The sequence below is a fragment of the Podarcis pityusensis genome (assembly GCF_964106645.2).
Source record: "Podarcis pityusensis genome assembly, chromosome: 1".
Classification (NCBI taxonomy): Eukaryota; Metazoa; Chordata; class Lepidosauria; order Squamata; family Lacertidae; genus Podarcis; species Podarcis pityusensis.
The window spans coordinates 48,268,638-48,290,412 of record NC_138028.1 but is presented as its reverse complement, the minus strand read 5'-3'; the positions used below and the strand labels follow the sequence as shown (position 1 = coordinate 48,290,412).

The window sequence follows — 21,775 nt, the reverse complement described above, 5'->3', positions numbered from 1 at the left end:
TGGGAACTTTTGCTTCCAAGAATTATGTGCCATTGCTGTTGTTGCTGAGCTGCATACTTCAGAGTGCATACAAATAAGCAGAGTAGTGGGGGGTTTTGAGTGGTGGGGTTTTGGTTTGTGTCATTTGCTGTTGATTTCTGCATGAACAGTCCATACCTCATCTGGTACTCTATCCCTGTTTGCACTCTACTTCCTGGTATTTTTGCAGGAGGAACAAGCTTTTGAAGGATTGGCCTTTTCTGGACAAGATCATATTGTTCCTCCTCTTGGGCATTTGTCTTTACCTTCCCCTTCACTGTAACTAGCTAATTTATATCATTGTACCCCATCACCTAGAAATTATTTTTTTGCTATTGTGTGCAGAGCCGTAGCCAGGTGATCTTGCGCCCCGGCAGAACCATCCAGATTGCGCCCCCTAGCCATGGACAGATTAGCTCTTCTTTCTGCCTCTCCTCAAACCCACCCCCACCCACCCATTCAATTCCTCATGCAGTTCATCTTGTAATGAATTCTTTCACAGAAAATCCAATATTTAATTTATTATTTCTTAATAAAAGGTTTCAGCAAAGAAAATGACATTTTGATGTGAGTCGACAGGGTTTTTTTTAATGTAATTCAGTTGTAAAAACAATCCACAGATAGGCCTAAATGAAATGTACAAACAATATCATACTGAATTGTTCCACAATAATAACTTTACATTATAATACTATATGATGTAAAATGGCATTACTTTTGCAATATCTGTGTTTATTTGGTTAATATAAAGTAAGAAGACTATTATGATTTGCAAGTCACAAGTTACAACTTCTTATTCACAAGAGTTGTTATTTGAAAAAAATATATAAAAGTCAAGTTAGGCCAACTCTGGCTTTAAGTAGCAATCTCCTCAATGAAGTCTGATCTGATTATAACTTTATTTTTCTCCCTTTAATTGAAGAAAATTCAGTAATAATTTCATCAAAGTCTATTTTTTATGTTAGTTCATACTCGCCACCCCCAGCTACAGCCCTGATTGTGTGGCATTTTCATCAGAAGCTAATCCTGGCTATATTAAACAAGTGTAATGACAGAGATAGTGCTGAGACAATATGGGGCAACGGTGAAATTAAATGAGTGCTGCTCACTCAGATTTGTACTTCAGATTACCTTCCATAGCAGCTTGATGATTTTATCCTCAAGGTCAGTACAATATGCTTTACAGCACTTGACACTTCTCGCAAATCTGCCATAAAAGTGATTAAATACAACAAAATAAAATGGAGTACAGGTAGCAACCATTTTGCATGGGGGTTCCACTCCTGGCCCCCACACGCTTTGGCAGAGTACGCATAAGCCCGCTCTGCCCTGTTATGTCCCCCATTCTGCCCTCTTCTGGATCCAAAAGGACTTGCATGTCGGCAGTCGTGTCAATTGGACGCATACAAAATGGTCGCCACCTGTAATACAACAAGCTTTCCCCTTTCATAGCTAGTTCTTTGAGGAGGAAAGAATCATCTGTGGCTAGAGTCATTCCAGGAGTGGGAAGTAAAATGTTCATAGCTCTGAGAAAAGAACGCCTAAGTTGCTCCATTCCCCCCCCCCGCCTTTTTTTAAAAAAGGAAAAAAGAATGCCACATGGCTCAACAACCACAACATCAGCAATGGCAAACCCCCTATTACTGTCGAGTCATAATCCAGGTGGCCAGGCCACCTATGAAGCATGATTATGAGCCCATTTCGGAACATAGGTTAGACACTGACTTCTATACCCCTTGCTGTGTTGCCCAGCTGGGTGACAGTGGAAGAAAATGCCCTGTTTGGGTGGCTGTGTAAATAACAGGCGAGTCATTGCTGTTTACTCTCCATAATAACAGGGCCCAACATATTTCATGAGTTTGGATGTTTACATTTGTATGTAAATTAGTGGTGATAGCATGTGATTACCTTTATTTGCGCATATTCTTCAAGTCTGACATATAATGGTTCCAAACCACAGTATACAAGCAAATGCAAATTACAGCTTTGACAATGAGTGAAGTTCTGTAAGTGCAAGTCAGGTTTATACACAGTCACACTGAAGTAGTTTTGAACATTGTTTACATGTATTGAACACTGTGATTTTAGTCTTCAGACACATACATGTATAAATGGTTCTAACAGATGAGTTCCATGTCCCTTGAGCTGAAACCTCTCTGAGTTATGCTACTATATACTCTGCTGGTAAATCCCATCAAAGCTGATTTTGCTCATTTTTGTTCATCCCCTTTTTGCAGTTTTGGAATATGAGCCCTTTGGCACAACTTTCTTTTTTACAAGGTAAATTTCTTTTTTTGTAGAACACCTATAGATATGAGTAAAAGAATGTTGCATAGAAACTAGTAAGAGGTGACTATCATGAACACCATAATATGTGCTTCGTAGCCTGAAGACAATAGTTATAAAGGTGGAGAGAGGAACAACTGCCAAAAACTAGGTGCCAATACTACCCTGTAATTCTGATACAACTCAGAACAGAATTAACAAAACATTTAAGCCACCAAGGTTTTTATTACCTTTTAAAACTTTCTGTTACCTACATCCATTAAGCTGTTAAGGAACTGGAGGTGAGAGGTTTTCCATTCTTGTAGTGGCTCCTTCATGCCTTGAGTCCTATCTCAAGAAGAATTCATTTTGCCAAAATTCCTGCACTCCAGCACTAAGGATGCATCTGCACAAGACTTTCTCCTGCTTCTGTTTGCTGCTACAGGAGGCGTATTTCCCTGAAAACAGAAAAGGTTCGTTGTGACTTTTATGAGAAATGTTGTACCTTGAGTGGTGCTGCTGATGTAGCCGGTGCTGGTTTTGCAATTTTCCCCTTCTGTGACCCAAATGGGTGGAGCAGCACTATGTACCTGATTCTGGGCGCATGCGGTTGTTTGATTTGAACAGATCTGACAGCACAAGGATCACGTCTTTCTGTCTTGCACCCATCTGACTCTTTGTACTAAGAAGGCAAAGATTAGGTCATCAGCCTTAAGCACTTTTGCATTCTTTCTCTCAGAGCTCACTTTTACTAAAATGTCGCAATGACTCCACAGCCTCTGAGGCCTTGCCCTCCTTTCTCACCTGTCCCACTCACCACAGATTTCCTTTCATTGAGCCGGTTCTCATGTCACAGTAAGCCAAATGGTGGTTTACTGGGACTACACAAGCATGCAGGCTCCCAGAGAGCTGAGAGTTTAAACATGAGTCCCAGTAAAAAAAGAGACAAATAAACAAATCAGCTATAGGGGCCTCTATGGGAACCCACACATTTGAGTAGGCCTGGTAAGCAGGGAACGAGGAATCTTTGACCCTGCAAATGTTGCTGAACTACAACTCCCATCAGCTCCAGCCAGAATAGCCCATGGCCAAGAATGATGGAAATTGTAGTTCAGCAACCTCTGGAGGGCCAAAGGTTCTGCACACCTGTTGTAAGCCATATTTTGACTTGCCATGATGTGCAAACCAGGCCGTAGTCAACTTGCAGTTGGCTAGCCCCATCTCTGCCTTTCCTTCTGTTGCAAGATCACACCTTTGGGTTCCTTCATTTACCCAAGCTTCACTTTGTGATATAGCAGCAAGCATTACCCAAGGCCTTAGTTACCGCAGCCCCACACAAAACCATGCTTTCCTGTGTCAGTTTCTCTGATGGCGCATTCTTCTTTTAAGCGCCTTTCTTTTTAGATTCAGCAGCAGCCCTCAAAAGCATACTTCTGAAAGGGTTAATGCCACTGCAGTCAAAATAAGGAGGCGGAACACAATTTTTGAGTCTTAATAAAACACAGGTGTTTTTACTGCAGAACTAAAAAAAAAAAATTGCAGCAAGCAAGTATTAACAAGAGCAGAATGCTGTGGAAAAATGTGCTATTGAATAATGAGAAAGCAGTTTGGAAAAGCAGCAGCGGGCTGTGCTAGGGGTTTATGAGGAATGCAGCAGTCGCCGGCTGAGGTTTACCTTAAAGTTCACCAGAGGGTGGGGGGCACATAAATCTTGCATGAACTGTTCCTCTGACAACATGAATTTACCCTCCAGTGTATTACACCAGGGATTAACTCTTGACATTCTTCTCACTGTGTGCATGTCCTCTCTTTTTTCTCTTTTGCTTGCTGTTTGTTTTTGTTCCATTCCCCCCCTCTTATTTAAGACACAGATTATTTTTCCAACCTTTGCATGTGGTAAAAACATAAGAGAAATGCACACATGCATATTTAAGCAGATGATTTAAGAGCTCAAGTTCCCAAGGGTGGAACTATCAGCATAGAAATACATTCTTATTCCTCTGTCAGTGTAATCAACCTTCCCTGAAACAAAAAAACTTAATAAGATACAAAAATTCAAAACTTTCTCATCCCTCCCAAGCAAAATATAATAGACCCAGACTGCACGTAATGTGCGGGTTGCAGGAGAGGAGATTACAGCTGCTGCCTTCCTCTCCAGGTTCTCCTGCTGCTCAGTGCTGAGCCATGGTTTGGCTTGATCAGCAGGAAGTCCAAAGCCAGGTTCAAGCTGTAGACCAAGAACAAGCCTTTGTTCTATAATGGAAGGGGAAAGGCTAGGAGAGCCTACTTATGCCCTTCCTTCTGCAACTGCTGCAAAACTGCCCTGTAGGGTTGGCCAGCTGCCTCCGGCCAGCTACTCACTGCCACAACCACTCCCTTTCACACTTATAGCTCACAGATGAGACAGAACTGTAAAATACTAAAACCCAGGCTCCCAAGACAATGCACTCTGTGTTTCCTAGCCAGATTCCTCTCACTTTACTCAGGACAACAGGGCTGGCATCCAGCTGCCTCTCCCACCCTAGGAGTCCACGCAGCCTGCTCTTTTCTCGATGAAACCTCCTTTTTTGCCCAGTGGCATATGCCCAGTGGCCAGGTATGTGGGATATTATCCGAACCGTAGTGTTTTCAAAACTACACTTCAGCATCCAACAGCCAAATTATATGAATTTTTATTAATAATAAAAAAGAGAAATCAGATTAAAAACAAACTGATCTCTGTAGCTCACTCCTTATGCTGACCTAGTTACTTAGAATCACAGAATTGTAGAGTTGGAAAGGACCCCAAGGACCATCTAATCCAGGGGACCTCATACTTTTAAAACGGGGCCGGTTCACTGTCCCTCAGACACTGTTGGGGGCTGGACAGGAAGTTTTGGAGAGTGGGCTGGCACGCTCGCGGGAGCTGGGCACCTCGGAAGCAGGGAGCCTGCAGGAGCTGGCCGAGTGAGGCGCGCACTGCCCAGTGCACCTCTTCAAAGAACACGGAGATGGAGACAAGGACAAGCTGGTGCCTCACTGCAGCTGCCACCCCATGCAGGCGTTTCCACCCCTTCGTCCTCCTGCAACCCGGAGGTGAAGGCCGCCGCCTGGGCCACTTCGCCGCTGGCCTCATTGTCCTCTACCACCAGTGGGAGCCCCACAGTGGCCCCAAGCCCTAGCCCAGACAGGCTGTCCTCCAGGAACACCACTGCTGCCCCTCACGGGGATGCAGAGCAGCAGCAGCCACAGGAGCGGCAGCAGGAGGAAGAGGCCGAGTGGCAGCGTCTCTTCCAATCAAATGCTGTGCCTGGTTTACCTCAGCGCGGCACGACGTTTGATTGGCAGAGACGTTCCCGCACCATGCTGAGATAAACCAGGTGCAGCGTTTGATTGGCAGAGACGCCACCACTCGGTCTCTTCCTTCCATCGCCGTTGCCTGGAGTCTCGGCTTCGTGGCAGGTTCTTAAATGGCCCGGCGGGCTGGATTTAGAACCCTGGTGAGCCTGATTCGACCTGGGGGCTGTAGTTTGCCGAACCCAGATCTAGTCCAACCCCATGCAATGCAGGAATCTCAACTACATCATTATGACAGATGGCCATCCAACAGACTGCTTCTCTTGCATAAACAACCCACCCATTTCCCCCATGAAAACAGAGTCAATCTTGCATCCCTCTGGTATAAAGCTCTGCCTTTATTGTGCTATAGTCATGCATTTGGCAATATCCTGTCCCACACTAGCTTCTGGAATAGTTGTGTTAGTTTAATATAACAGTTTCCTTTTTAAAAATGTGTTTATTCTCACAATGGGTTGGTTGTATTAATTATATAAAAGTTGCAACTGAAACACATTCAGCAATGTCTGCTGCCCATATAGGCAGATTTGAGGGGGATATATGAGTACAGTAGCATTAAAAAAAAAATCTCCGCCTCCCTGCAAATTTCACTAAAGGACAAAATAGAGCAGTGATTTCCCAGGAACTGGAAGTGAAAGGAGGAACTGTTGGAGTGTTTGTTTCTGGTTAAACTGAATGTGATGTGGAAGTATTTTTCCTAGCCTAAAAGCAGCGGCAGGGAAGGGAGTTGACTGAGGCTGCGGCAATTGAGGGGGTGTTAACTCTTTCCTCTGTGCTATTCCTCCAAAGTCAATCTCTCTTCCCAGGTGGGGGACCAGTTAGGATGGCCCAATCCCAAGAGACTGGTGGAATCTGATAGATTCCTGACTGCTCTGACAGGCTTTCCGGTGGATAGAGCAGGTGATCCTACTGAGGCCCTAGTCTCACTCCTACGGACTCATTCAAACACCGTAAAGCTCACTTTGCTCTGTCATGGTCGATGAAACAGACTGGATGAGGGCTGGAGCGTAAGTGGCATCAATCTCCCTCTAGAACCAACCAAACATGTGCTCAAGCTTATAATTGGGCCTGCCACATGGCTGAGGGAACAGCAAAGAGATCCTACTTTGCCGCCTCCGTTGCATTGCAATGTTGGAGTCACAGCAGCATTCTGTTTGGAAATAGTGTTAAAGGACAGAATGCGAGTCTGTCCCTTCTGACAATTTCAGTTTATCCTGGAGTTACCCAACCTAACAGCATCATCAAGGAACTGCCCAGCACAGTTGTTCCATGTAGTTCAGAGGAGGCCAGACCTCTGGAGCACACAGTGTCTCCCTAGCTGGCTAAACACTTGGAAGACAATGCTGCTTGGCCCCACAATGGTTTAGAGACTGGTATTGTGGCAGAGTCTGCTGACATGTCCAACCCAACATCAAACCCAGTGTTGTGGGATTAATTCCAGTTCATGGGGTCTGACTGGATACTACCTGATCAATGATGGATTACTGCAGGGCACTGTATATAAGGCTGTGTTGTTGGTTGTTCCGAGTTGGCAAGGGTTATCTGATGGCAACAAGAAACTGAGCTTTTACTGTCCTTGACCCAGTCCTCTGGAATGCTCAGCCAATAGAGATTCTTGTTTTAATCTTTAAATGTCTGCTGAAAACTTTCGTATGCTGCCAGGCTTGTGCAAGCAATTAATAATTCAGATTTCTGTAATAGTTGATATTTGATTTTAAATATGTGCATGGTTTTCATTGCATATATGTGTGGTTGTAAACCACTTTGATTTTTTAATGAATAGTGATATATAAATATTTTTATAAATCAATAATAAATACAGATACCTTTTTCTATCCTGTGCCCAATAGCAACTTGAGGAAACTTGGGGGAAATTTATCTGGGGAAACAGAATGATGGGAAGGGTTAACCCCTTTCTCTCAATACAAGAACCCCAATTTAACAAACACACAATAGCAAAACGAAAGGCATTAGAAGATCCAAACAGGGATCTCCCACTTCATGTCTAGTTTGGCCTTCCTTTCATGCAGTTCAGAATATTCTGTTTATTTAACCATATAAAAGACAGTGTTTCAGCTCTGTGGAAAATCAACATGCTCCACAGTTCAGAGTAAAAAGAACTTTAGAGGAGCAAGTACTGCAGGCTCGTCTCCAGGAGCCTGCACATCCTTGTGGTCTTGGTATACCATAGTTTGGCTTGCACACCATGCAAACCAGGCTGAAAATGGGTGGTGCAAACCACAGCTTTGCAATATTGCTGAGACTGCAGTGGAAAGAAATTAATAATGATTCCTCCTAGCATTCTAATACCTTTGGATGCAAATAAAGGATAAGCCTTGCCAAGCAATATTTATATTACGTAAGGACACTACAATATAGGATACAGAAGCAACTGTGAAAATTATCAGCATGCCAATCTACTCATTAAAGTGATTATAATCAATGTTTCAATGCTGGAAGGTGAGCAATAACTGCAGATCAGCAACAGGACTTGAGTCTACAGCAGTGTAATAACTAAAATAAAAATCAATACAACTGTATTGATTCACATACTCTCATTTTTCTGGGTGTAGAAATCTCATTTCTGGTAAAATGAGCAGGCTAAAGAAGAAGAAGAAACCATGTTCCAAAATATATTAGGAAATCCTGACCCATTCTCAGTCAATTCTGCACGAGTTGCACTTCTGAAGTTTTTATTTGAATTTTAACAGGTACCTCCTGAAATTCTTCAAAATCCCAGAAAAACTGTTTTTCCACTATCAACTGTGCAACAAAAAATTAATATGTGCAACATGGCAGAACAATTCCATTTTGACATACCTGAAAGCATATAGTCCGAAAAGCTACTTGTTTCTCAAGCAAATGCAGTTTCATAAAAAAATTCACTTAACAGGTTTAAAAAAAAAAAAAAAGAATAATTCTGAAATGGGCAAAACAAATGTTTGGATAGGCAGGATTCTGATGAAGTCCTTTGCCTTGTAGTGGGTGAAAAATGACTGAGTTAATTTAACCAGGATTAATGCAAGATAATCTTTCACTGTGTCACGGAGCTTCAGGCAAGTGGATGAATGGGTCTGAATTACACAATGTTGTTTGCTTGCTTTTCCCCTGGAAGAACTGTGGGAGACTTCATAAACATTTAATTAACCGTTTTGTTGCAATGTTTAACCATGTTGTCTGAATGCTGATCCACAAATAGCTGTGTTCCCTTAAAGCCACAAGACAGGATCATCAGCAAAGAGAAGACCAGGGGATCCCAGGAGGGGCCTAGTAAATACAAACATTTTTAAAAAAGAAGGCAAGGCAAAGGAAGAATACATTTCCTGGAATACAGGACTCAAAGGTCACAAGGTCAGAGGTACTGAGCTTCTCATGCATATCTGCCATTCTCTCCATGTCTGTGCTTGCTCTGAAGAGGGCAAAGATTTAAGGAAAAGTTTTCTAATTTCTCACCCTCCCTTAGTTCTTGCATTCAAAAGTCTATTGAAAGCCTCTTTTAAGTCAGAATGGACACAAAGTGAACTGCCCCAATGCAGAAGCACAATCCGGGATTTTATGCAAGCAAGAAGTTTTGGGGTTTTTTTGGTCTGCTACCTTTTGCTGAACTCATTTTCCATGCAATTGCAAGGTAGCTTTTGTTCTCAAATTTTAAGTCATGATTATTCTACAAGAACCTCAGGGGGATCTGTGGTACTTACTGGGACAGTGAGGGAGTGTTGACCTCAATCATAGTTGTGGGCCCTGGAAAAGAGGGAGAAAGAAGAAACTGAGATTAGATAGTTATCCCGACCCAAGAGAAGAGGACCACACATTATTCAAGGGTTACAGCAGTGAGACTCGCAGTTCCTTATATCAGGCGCAGACACCATAAAGACCCTTCCTAAACTACCCAGGGGGTGCGAGTGGCGCTGTGGTCTAAGCCACAGAGCCTAGGGCTTGCCGATCAGAAGGTTGGTGGTTTGAATCCCCGCAACGGGGTGAGATCCCGTTGCTCGGTCCCAGCTCCTGCCAACCTAGCAGTTCGAAAGCACATCAGAGTGCAAGTAGATAAATAGGTACTGCTCCGGTGGGAAGGTAAAGGGTGTTTCCATGCGCTGCTCTGGTTTCGCCAAAAGCAGCTTAACCATGCTGGCCACATGACCCGGAAAAACTGTCTGTGGACAAACGTCGGCTCCCTCGGCCAGTAAAGTGAGATGAGCATCACAACCCCAGAGTCGTTCGCAACTGGACTTAACTGTCAGGCGTCCCTTTACCTTTACCTTTAATCTACCCAGAGAGTGAAGACATTGAACAGAAGTGAATGAGCAGTGTCAGATTTAGAGGGGTACGGGCAGTTCCCCAGCACAGGGTGCTGAGCCGAGGAGGCACAAAATGAAGGAGATCCATAATTGAGAAGACCCATTTGAGGGTGCCAAATTTTGGCCTCACTCAGGACGCCATATTACCCCAAATTACCAAAGTTCGCCCCTGGGGCAAGGTGTCCATTTCCAGGTGCAGAGCAGGGATAGGGAGCCGGTGGCCCTCTAAATGTTCTTTAACTCCAGTTTTCATAAGTCACAGCTAGCATAGCCAATTGCCAGGGATGGTGGGAGTTGTGGTCCAGCAACATCTGGGAGACCACAGATACCTCTTGTTGCTGGGAGGAGAAACAGATGAGCCACAGAATGCAGCCTGCTAGGAAGGCTGCATGATTATTGAGCATGGCCACAGTGGCATAATTTTGGAGTAGAACTGAGATGGGTGCATGATACCCCTGGCCCCTGGCTATGTGAGAGCAGTTAATGGGTGCACTCAATGGCTGGAAAAGCGGAACAGAAATTACACAACAGCTATTTTCCGGACAGGAAAAATTGACTACACATGTATCACATGGCATATAAAAGTTACATGTAGTCCTTGGGCTGCAATCGATCACCACTACTGATAAAGTAATCAGATGACGTGTGCATGCATGCACGCACCCAGACACACCAGTCCTTGCCAAGAAGTCTGCAGTGTGAAGCACAGCATCATGTAACATCAAGCAAGGGGCACTGGACCTGGGCCATAGAAAGCAGAATTCCGTGGGTAGTGAAATCTCCCTGGCAGATAACTTGTTCCAACAACTTCTAGAGCATGACGGTGCCATATAGAATGATGCAAGCTCCCATCCTCCTTAGGAAATAATGAAATTCTTAAAGAAGCCAAGGTCCATCTTTGTATTCTCTTGTCAGACCTGTTGACACCTCAGATGAGGAAGGGTTGGATCCTGGCAATTGATAAAGCAACTCCTTAGAAGGCTCATGCACTTGGGTGGCATCGCCCAAATGGGTGGCATCTTGGGTAGACATAGGCTTGTTCCCCAGATGAGGACCAGTTTGAAGACTCTTGATCTTGCCTGTTGAGCAAGCCTGAGAATGACAGGACTACCCTCCATGTGTCACTGGGAACATAAGTTCACAGTAAGCAAAGTCCCACTTTTCCAGTTACACTTAGCTTGCCAGCTGTGGCCATTCTTGGACCCGCATGGCTTTCTCACAGGGATCCATGCCCTGGTAGCCTCCTGCCTTGACAAGTACAATGACAGATTAAACTGGGGGCTTTAAAACCCCGAAAGCTTGGGAATATAAAGTTAACCTCCCTCCAAGCAGTAGAAGGCTCACCCGTGCAATATCCCTTTTCTTTTCATTTTAAAAAGCATTAGCTTAGCTGGCAAAGAGAGAAATGAACACTGGTGTTCGGGGGCAGAAAGTCAGTGGAATGTCTGAAGTTTGAAGCAAAAATTCTACACTAATTCAACCATGTTTAATTGGCTTTCTCTCAAAGTTAGATAAATTTCTCACAAGGTAGGTTCCCCATATTGAATTTCATACTAATGGGACACAGCCATCTTGCCTTTACAATGAATACAGCTGGATTGAGGTGGGAAAGCAAGATATTTAGAACTTGGGAGCTTCTGCTGTTGCAATTGCTGCTCTGTCATCTGATGGATGTAACAGTTATCCGTTACAGTTGTACCTCGGAAGTCGAACAGAATCTGTTCCGAAGTCCGTTCGACTTCCAAAACGTTCGACTTCCAAAGCATGGCTTCTGATTGGCTGCAGGAAGCTCCTGCAGCCAATCGGAAGCCGCAGAAGCCTCGTCAGACGTTCAGCTTCCAAAAGAATGTTTGAAAACCAGAAAACTCACTTCCAGTTTTCAATTGTTGAGTTGCTGTAACGTTTGACTCCCAAGGCATTCGGGAACTGAGGTACAACTGCACTATGAATATTCGTCATTCTAAACTGTTATTAGAAAGAAAACATATTCCAAACGGGGGAAACAAACAGTTCCTGGGTTCCATCTCAGAGAGCGTTGTTTTTAGAAGAAAGTGATTCCTTACATTTAAAGCCCTGTAAGACTGAAAGTAGCCTGTTCCAAATGTGCTATAATTTTCCCGAATATTCATTTTGTTTTGTTTTTCGGGAGCATTCGGCTTTAGGCAGCTTCTTTCAGGAAACAGCTTCTGGCACTTACAGGGTGTTTTCTTGCTCATTCAGCCCTTAATGCACTGGGTGGGTCTCTTGTTTCTTCTGCCTTCCAGGCAGCTTCCTCCTAATGCTCCCAGGGCCTGGCTCAGAATTGCAGAGGATTACTCAGGCCAATGGTGTTTGTGGCCTTCAAGACTGTGTGTCTTCAGGGGCCGATAGAGATAAGGGCAGCGGAGGAGGAGGCGGCGTGGGTGGATAGCTAGTCACTGCAGCTGCCCAAAGGCTGAGGGGGAGAGACATTCTTTTGAATGCATTCAGACACACTGCTATTTCCTGCTTTGCTCTCAAAGTGCTCCACCTGCTTTTACTTAACCATTTCCTGATTTCTGCTCCTAGAAATCCTCTGCTGGAGTAGCTGGTCTCTCTCAGAAGTATTACTTAAAACTGGCATGTCTGTGTGGGGCTTTTAAATGGCAAGTGCTTGTTACCAGTTCATCCATCCAGGAGTATGCCTCTTAAATCCAAACTCTTCTTTAATATAACTTAGTTCAAATGACTAGAATTACATTTACAGCTAGCAACCATCTGCTTATATCTGTATTTTCTGTGTGTTTTTTTCCACAGCATGCAGACTGTTGAAAATAATATGTTGAATCTCCACCGGGATAGTTCAGTGGGTACAGCATGAGACTCTTAATTTCAGGGTTGTGGGTATGAGCCCCACATTGGACAAAAGATTCCTGTATTGCAGGGGGTTAGACTGGATGGCCCCAGGGTCCCTTTCAACTTTAATTTTCTATGATTCCTTGAACTTGTGCAAAGAATTAAGGAATATAAAAGAGTAAATTTCTCAACAGACTTTTGGAGGGGGAAATGGCATAATTAATCAGGAAGGAAAACCATGCCAGATTGTGGAATATTTACACCATGGAAAAAAGACGTTTATAACAAAGTGTTATTAAACATAAAATAATATACTGTGCTGAATGATTCTTTTACTAAGGCAGTGATCCTAAGCACATGTACCTCCAGGCAGGGCTTTGTGTTACAAATGCATCCTCAGATGCATTTTTAGTGTGTGAATGACTGGCATGTTAACTTCCACACATTCTTTCCCCCCCAGTTGTGGATATTCATTGCTGTTCATCACTTACTGCCCACACAGTAGGAGGTGCTTGAAGGAACGTATCCATGCTGTGTATTTTGCCCCTCTCCTCAATACACTTGCCCATTCTGGTCATGCACACAGGTATTTGTGTACTTGTGCAAGCACATTAAATAAATAAAGACAAACAGAGAAAGACACCAGAAGAGCGCAAAAGCAAATGTTACCAGCCCTTAGTTATCAATCTTGCTTCACAATTGGCAAAATGGAGATTTGTGCTTTGAAGGGGAGGGGAGCAGCATCCATCCCTTCCAAAATTTCTCCAATGAAAATAGGGACATCCTAAGGCAAATCGGGACATTCCGGGATCAAATCAGAAACTGGGACAGCTACTGTAAATTCAGGACTGTCCCTGGAAAATAGACACTTGGAGGGTCTGAGCATCCACTTTCATTTGTTGTGGTTGTTGTTGTTGCCCACACCCCACAATATTGTACTAATGACCTCTACACCAACAGTGACTAGAGATGTATAAAACTTATTTTTACTTAATGGATTTTCCATATACAGGGAAATCTGGATTAAACGGAAAGGAAAGAAGGAAATAAAGAGTATGGACTGGCATTTTGATAAAGATGACATGGTGTGGGCGCTGTCAAGAGTTGTAGGCTTGACCTGTAAACTCCAGTCTAGCAATACTCTCATTGAACTTGGTCAAACTGACTTTTGTGTAAGCCTGATTAGAATTGTGCTTTAAGAAGGCAAATTAGGCTGGGCCATGGTGAAGCATTTTTCTTTCTTAACATAAAACACTTTTGATAATGTGTCATTTTTTTCTTGTATTTTATTCATACATTTCTAAATGGGGCCAGGTTTAATATTCAGGTAATGTTAATCCTCGTTCTAACAGGTATTGGGCCAGGCTTGTTCCAGTGCGTACTGCAGAGCCTAAGCCCTGCCAAACCCTTGCATTTTTGTGCAAGTATGTTCCAGATAAGATAAACCATGAGTACACAGAGCTCACGGAGGGCTGAGGGAACCTTTCAGAGCGGGCTTGCAACACTGTATGAAAAGCTTTATGAATTAGAAAGAGCCACTAACACCTTTCCTTTTGTCTACTCTGTATATGCCACCTTGACCCTCATCATATTGTAAAAAGGTAAAGGGACCCCTGACCATTAGGTCCAGTCGTGACCGACTCTGGGGTTGCGGTGCTCATCTTGCTTTATTGGCCGAGGGAGCCAGTGTACAGCTTCCGGGTCATGTGGCCAGCATGACTAAGCCGCTTCTGGCGAACCAGAGCAGTGCACGGAAACGCCCTTTACCTTCCCGCCGGAGCGGTACCTATTTATCTACTTGCACTTTGACGTGCTTTCGAACTGCTAGGTTGGCAGGAGCAGGGACCGAGCAACGGGAGCTCACCCTGTCGCAGGGATTCAAACCGCCGACCTTCTGATCGGCAAGTCCTAGGCTCTGTGGTTTAACCCACAGCGCCACCCGTGTCCCAGGGTTGCCATATTTCAAAAAGTAAAAACCAGGACACCCCGAAAATTGTTGAGATTCTTTTTAGGAAACCCCAAAGTTCTGGAGCTATTTATTTATTTATTTTTTACAAAGATTGACTTGCCTAAGATACAGGACTAAGCACCACGTTTCGGAAATTTCCCCCGGACGTCATTTACGCCTTTGAGACCTGGATGTATGGCAGCCCTATCATATTGTCAAAGCAAGCATCAAAAGACTCTTATTTTCCAAGCAAGCATCAAGACTATTGGCTTCGGAAGCCATTGTAGCCTATGCTGGAGCTGAGCCAAAGGGGGAAAAAGTGCTGAATCATCTAGCATAGACAGTATCTAATGTCTCGTGAATACCATATGCCCCAGTTCCCACATGTTTCATCTAACCAGAAAGCACATGTCATTTTCTCATTGGATCTATCCACCTGTATATGGTTTTCCATAATGATTTTCCACTTGGGTCCTCTTTAAGTCTTATTATGTTGCCCAAATTCCAAAATTTTAGACCATTTAGTTTTCCATACAGTACTGCCTCCCAACATTTTGATGGCTTGTGCAAACATTTAGAGTATATCCTGGCAAGTTTCCATATGATTTGTACCCTGAAACATTTGTGCAGTCCCCACTTTATCTTGCACGTTCCTCTGGGTTTTCTTTACATCCAAGCTTATTATATTGGCACAAACCTTCTATATTATGCACCAGTTTCTCCCATTCAAGCCATAGGCTAGTAGCTCTTTATACATCAACACACACACACCACCTCTCAGTGTAAACAGCAAGCAAGTCTGTCAGAGATCAGATGCTACATAACTCTCAGAAACTCCAGGATTGAGATATATTAGGAAAAAACACTGACAGAGCAGTCTTTTTCTATTCACATGGGTGGGGAAATTAGAAAGCTTTTTCTCTTAAAGTGAGTGCTGAACTGCTTAAGTGGCTGTGCTGCTCTGCTAAAGCCTTCACTCCTGCTCATACTATCATTTGTGCAATGTGGGAGTGAGGTCATTGCATACACATAACCAATGGTTAGGTCACATGCAGTATACTTTTATTATGACTCGGCCACCAAACACCACGCATCTCAGCATCAGAGAAATTTCTTAATAAGTTTGGGGTTTTTATGCCTCTGAGTTTGTTGCTGACTGTAACAGAGGAGAGGAATGGGGTTGCAAAAAAATTAATTACGTAAATAACCAGGTAAAGGTTTTGCAAGATGTAGTTTAATGGGCTCTATTGAAGCGGGATAAATTTTCCCACTGGTCGTAGCTAGAGCAATCAAACTGAGGCACATGAAAAGGTCACCAAGTCCGTCTTATTCTACAATCTCAGAGTAGCCTCTTTATTCCATAGACAGATAAAAGCAGAACCCACAGCAAATGTTAACATTCTGATAGAGATCTTGCTTACAATAATAAATTACCATTGGGTGACACCTAATAGGTCAAGCAGTCCTGTGTTCTATTTTTGTCTCTCATTTCTCTCTCCCTGGCCCAACCAGCTCAGGAATCTTCTCCAGAGTTAATCTGTTGTTGTTGCTGTTTTCGCAGTGGTGTTTAAAAACAATGTGTTTTACAACTTTCCAGTGGGAAGGACATTAAGCTCATTGCTAAGGTTACTCCCATTACGATGTTTCGGCAATAGGAAAAAGTCTTACTTCAGAACTCTTTAGTAGACCAGAATTCTGATCCCTCTTTTGGGTTATAGTTGCCCTACAGCTATCCCTACTTAGCAGTGGCAGTGCTAGCAATATGTCTGAAACATTAGTTCTGATACTTGAACAAGGCGAAAGCTTCAGGTTAGCTGCTAGACTCCAGGTACTTTGGTCAATAACTAGTTAATCTAGTATGATGATCTCATAGTCTTACTGGCTGGTGATATGGCTGATAATGCTGAGAGGACAGCAAAGAAGACAAGTGCTTCTCTTTTTATTTTTAAACACACTTGCTCCCTTTCTTATTGCAGAGTCCACATGCTACCCTCTCCCCAACTTTCCGGTGGACACAGGGCTTCACTATTAGATTCACCACCGGCCCTGTGACTCTATGCCTTTTCATTTAAACAGCATCTTTACCCAGCTTTATTGACATACTTCAGTGCTTTGTTCCTGAACAATAGCGATGAGCTCATCTAGGTGCATGTTGCCCTGTGGGGGGCCTTGGGGGAACTTTACTTTTCAGCACTACAATGGAGCTTGTTTGAATGATCAGCTGAAGAAATCCAGCATGCTGCAGCACATATTTGCCTAGGTCTATGTCACCTTGCAGTGTAATTATTAGTAGCAAACATTTCTCTTTGGACTAAGCTGTCTTCCAAACAAAGAGATGTAATCTGCAGTCATTCATTATCACCTGGAATATTTTTCTCCTGATAAGAACTGAGTGCTTTTCCAGGTTGCTATTCTGCCCTTAGCTGCCAATAGCTGTGAGTGGATGATCTTAGACTTAGAGGGTACCTTTAGTACAGGCTTCAGCATCTTCCTTCAAGGGAAGTTTGAGCAGTCTACCTTTCCTACTGCACCTCAGGCCATGTACCGGCCATGTTTGGATAATTCAGCTGATCTGCTTCCTGTGCAAGAAAAGAACAATTGCTTTCCTCCCTTGCCCACTCAATACAGTGGTACCTCAGGTTAAGTACTTAAGTACTTCATTCCAGAGGTCCGTTCTTAACCTGAAACTGTTCTTAACCTGAAGCGCCACTTTAGCTAATGGGGCCTCGCGCTGCCGGAGCATGATTTTTGTTATCATCCTGAAGCAAAGTTCTTGACCCAAGATACTATTTCTACGTTAGCAGAGTCTGTAACCTGAAGCGTATGTAACCCGAGTTACCACTGTATGTCTGTCCCACTTATGTTATTATTATTGATTAAATTTGTATACCACCTGTCAGGGAACTGACATCGGAGCCAGAGGCGGAGGCAAGGCTCTCAAGCGATGCTGGAGAAGGGCCCAGCAGGGAGAGAGGCAGCTCATCAGCTAGGGAAGGAAATCAGCGTAACACCAGGGACAAAGGGGGGCAGATGGGGGAATCGGCGAGGGGGCTCCAGGACTCCTCACCGGAGACCAGCGGGGAGAGCACGGGTCCTCCGCTACCCACACCCTCCCTGCGCAGAAGACTTCCGTGCAGGGAGAGTAGGAGGAAACTTGGCGTCAAACAGCTTTATGCTGGAAAAGGTTTAAGAAACGCCCACTGACGGATTCTGCTAGCGACTGAAACAGCCACGAAGTGAAGGGCTGTCCAGGCGGAAAAGGTTTAACCAGGCAACCTAGCCAGGAGTGGCGGCAACTTACGCACGAGCAACCCCTATATTTATTACACCACCCTTCATGTGAAGATATGAGAACAGTTCACAAGAGAAGAATACAAAGTGAGAATACCAGGTACATAATAAAGCAAAAACAAAAACCAACCAATAAACACCCCCCCCCCCACAAACAAAAAGTCATAGAATGTTAATCAGCCTGGTTGAAAAGAAATGTTTTTGCATGGTGTTTAAAGATATGTAATGAAGGCACAAGTTGAGCCTCCCTGGAGAGAGCATTCCATTGGGGAGCCACCACAGAAAAGGCCCATTCCAGCATTGCCATGCTACAGACCTCTCTTGGAGGAGGCACATGAAGAAGGGCCTCATATAATGATTTTGTTTTGTTTTTTAATATTGTAATTATATGTTGTGAACCACCCTGAGATCTACGGGTATAGGGCAGTATACAAATTCATGATGTTTATGATGCTGCTGTCTGGATCAGTTCATATGGGGAGAGGTGGTCCTTGTGTTATTGTGGTCCAGAGCTGTTTAAGGCTTTATAGGTCACAACCAGCACTTTGAAATAGACCCAGAAACTAATCCTGAGCCAGGATTGGTATAATATGCTCAAAACATGTTGCCCTGGTAAGCAACCTGATGGCTGAATTCTGCACAGCTATAGTTTCTGAAACATATAACACATAGCAGTAATCTAACCTAGAGTTGGCACATCATGGACAACAGAAGTTAGGCTATCCCTATCCAGTTAAGGGATGAAGCTGGGCCACCAGCCAAAGCTGATGGAAGGCATTCCACACCACTGAGGCCACCTGAGCCTCAAGCGACAGCAAAGAGCCCAGAAGTGCCCTAAAGTTGTGTACCCACTCCTTCAGAGGCAGTATAAACCCATCAATAGCAAGCAACCTTTTGTCCATCTGGTCTAGGGGACTGCCCACTAACAGTACCTCAGTTTTATCAGGACAGAGCTTCAGTCTGTTGACTCTCATTCAGTCCATTACTGAGGCAAAACAACAGTTCAACACAGTCACTGCCACACCTCCAGATGTAAAGGAGAAGCAGAGCTATGTCTTATCAGCATATTGCTGACAAAGTACTCCAATACTCCAGCCAAGTCCACCATGCATGAGTATAACATTTTAATGGCATTGTCATGCATAAAAGACAACATGCAGACCAAGATTGTGTGGTCAGTTCCCAGATTATCCATCTGAGATATCCATCGCACTGCTCCGACCTATGTGCATTAGATTTATGCACATACATGCTATAAAAACCTGCTCATATGTCTGTCAGGACAACTGTGCCCAGTGGGTGGAGAAGGATGTTGCAATCTTCCACATGGGAGATGACCAGGGGAGATTATCATCTAAACCAGGCCAGTATTGTAAAATTCAAGGTAGATGAAAACCCTATAATACTGAACATTGTACCAGGGCAGTTTGGTGAAAGGCTGCAAGATAAATTTCTTTAAACTCTCCTGCCTCTGTGCAACCTTAGTAAATACTTTTGCCTTCAGAAAATCTCCAATACAGAGATTGGATAGATTAGCAGAGAGGGCTGTTTGCCATCAGCACATATTCTCTGGGAGCTGAGATATGTAGTGAACATACCTGGGTCTACATCCTTAGCTGATAAAAATCAGCAAAGTTTCATCCATTTCAACAGAGACGTGCCAGTTACCACCCACAAGTCTGCCTCATGAACAGAGAAGTTGCTTAGATCATCATCAGTGGGGATATCTAAATTTTGGCTTGTTCCTCTTAATCTCAGTGTCATCGTTGTGGAATTTAACCCCTTTTAATACTAGATGCCATGGCTAATGAAGAAGCTTGCACTTCTAAGCATCCCCCTTTACTTTGGCGCCTGGTGTGAGGTCAATTATAATAATATAGTTTGACTTGCGTACTATAGCATATGGGTTGCCAGTCAGTGGTGGCGCCTCTTTTTTATGGAGTACCCTCCCCAGGGAGACATGCCTGATGCCATCATTAGCAAAATTATTCTTAATCACACAGGCCTTTGGGTCTTAATTTTAGCAGGTTGGGATGGAGTTGGATCTTTATATGTATATATTATTTGTGTATTTGGGGCTGATTTATCATTGGTTTCAATGTTCATTTTTAAAAGTTGCCTTCATTTGGGGGGGGAGTGACTAATAAATATATTCATCTTATATCAGGTTATTACAAGTATAGGTTGCCAAAAGTGTTGAAGAGAACAGCCATGCAAAATGGACAAAGTGTCTTGTTCAACACAGTTCTGGTTTTTCATTTTCATTTTATTTGATGCTATTCCAGGTGAACTCCCTGCCATGTGGTCTGGTGTTTTAAGCATTTGGAGCAGTTGGTCAGCCTTTGCAAAAATGATAATGCATTGATCAAAAGCAGAAGATAGATAAGGAAGCATATGGAAACTAGCTAACACAAGAAAATTCATTATGTTGCAGTCTTAGATAGTGCTGATTTCTGAGTGGGCCAAGAATCTAGTATCTCTTTGTAGGCAGAAATGCCATCATTCAAACTTCCTTTAAAAAAAACCCAGTTGTGCACAGTACATCATGTTGTCACTGAAACTGGTTTTATTTCTTGTATGTTTCAGATCAAAAGGACCAGCCATATTGCGGTTGGGAAGGAACCAGTCCAGTGCTGCAAGCCATAAAAGTGAGGAAAGACACCTTTAAAAATGAACCTGAAATGGCTTTATCCAGTTTCCCCAGTGAGACTCCCTAGTACACATCAGCAGTTACAATATGCAGGACTGCAAGCAACTGGAACAGGGAACATGTGCTTGATAAGTGTAGATACCATTTCTTGGTCTGAAGCAACTGCTCCATATGATGGCTGCTAGATTTTTCTGAATAGATAACGAACTCCGGAGTCTGTAATCTTAAAATTCTCCTCAATTAACATTTGCATATTGGAAAGTAGTACACTCAACTTCCTTCTTCAGTTAATAGTTGTGTGTTTTTCTGTACATTTTATATTGATCCCTATCTCTTGTCTGATGCAACAAAAGCTCATCTACTGAGATCTGAGAAGCTGCAGTGAACTTTGTAATGCTTCAAAATGTGTACGGCATGATTTTCATAGCACATTACCAGTAAAATCTAAAAGATCAACATGAATCACCACTACTTTGTTTCCATTCTCAAAGCACTATACAAATATTAGCTAATGTCATTCAATCCTGCTTTATTAAAGGATATACCAAACTAATAGGAAAAAAAATGACAGAATTTGCCCATACGTGAGAGGAAGGATATATTCACATGGCTGTTTTGCAGAGGAACATCCAGCCAATGCAAGCCACACTCAGCTGTGATGTCATCCTGAATCTGTCACCAGCAGAAAAATGTGGACATGAAGGGGAGACCCGTTTGGTGGCAAAGTCAGTCCAGCAGCCATTGTGCTACGAGTTAATGATAACCACAGTAACAAATAGCCACTTCATGAATATTATTTTGATGTAACTGCTACAACATTCCTGTACAGTAGATCGGCATTATCTTCCCCATATTGCAGATATGGAGCAGAAAGAGAGTGGCTCGTCACCTAGTAGGTTTATGGCAGAAATGATGTTAAGAGAACTTTTTTAGCTGCCATGTTACAATAGAGTTCAGATGGAAAGATACCTGCTTTTAAAATGGATCCACTTAGATTGCTTATTTCACTTTGGTTAAGCACACTGGTGCCAACCTACACACCCCAAGGAGGCCAGGCAATATCCTACCTAAGGACTACATTGTCTTCCGTACTTCAATAACAGGAGTAAAAAAAAGCAAAGGGAGTGTAAACAATCTATCTGGTTGAAGGGCATT

General features: G+C 43.3%; 1 protein-coding gene and 1 long non-coding RNA gene across 4 annotated transcripts in view; one reads left to right on the top strand and one right to left on the bottom strand.

The window, feature by feature from the left end:
* Nucleotides 1-21,082, top strand: part of RAD51B (RAD51 paralog B) — a 322,140-nt gene extending 301,058 nt beyond the window's left edge. For 2 of the 3 annotated variants that reach the window (XM_080994169.1, XM_080994168.1), the window contains one exon: nucleotides 20,557-21,082. In XM_080994169.1, coding sequence (XP_080850295.1) covers nucleotides 20,557-20,616 — 60 coding nt within the window. In that variant the 3' untranslated portion in view covers nucleotides 20,617-21,082. The remainder of the gene's footprint in view (nucleotides 1-20,556) is intronic. The other variant, XR_013982634.1, reaches the window with a different exon arrangement.
* The window catches only part of LOC308473605, a 128,751-nt gene that overhangs the window by 55,542 nt on the left and 51,434 nt on the right, over nucleotides 1-21,775 (bottom strand). The window contains exons 5-9 of the long non-coding RNA XR_013984105.1: nucleotides 9,318-9,360; nucleotides 7,446-7,498; nucleotides 7,086-7,311; nucleotides 2,874-2,965; nucleotides 2,535-2,741 (exon numbers count right to left, since the gene is read on the bottom strand). This is a non-coding gene — a long non-coding RNA (uncharacterized lncRNA). The remainder of the gene's footprint in view (nucleotides 1-2,534; nucleotides 2,742-2,873; nucleotides 2,966-7,085; nucleotides 7,312-7,445; nucleotides 7,499-9,317; nucleotides 9,361-21,775) is intronic.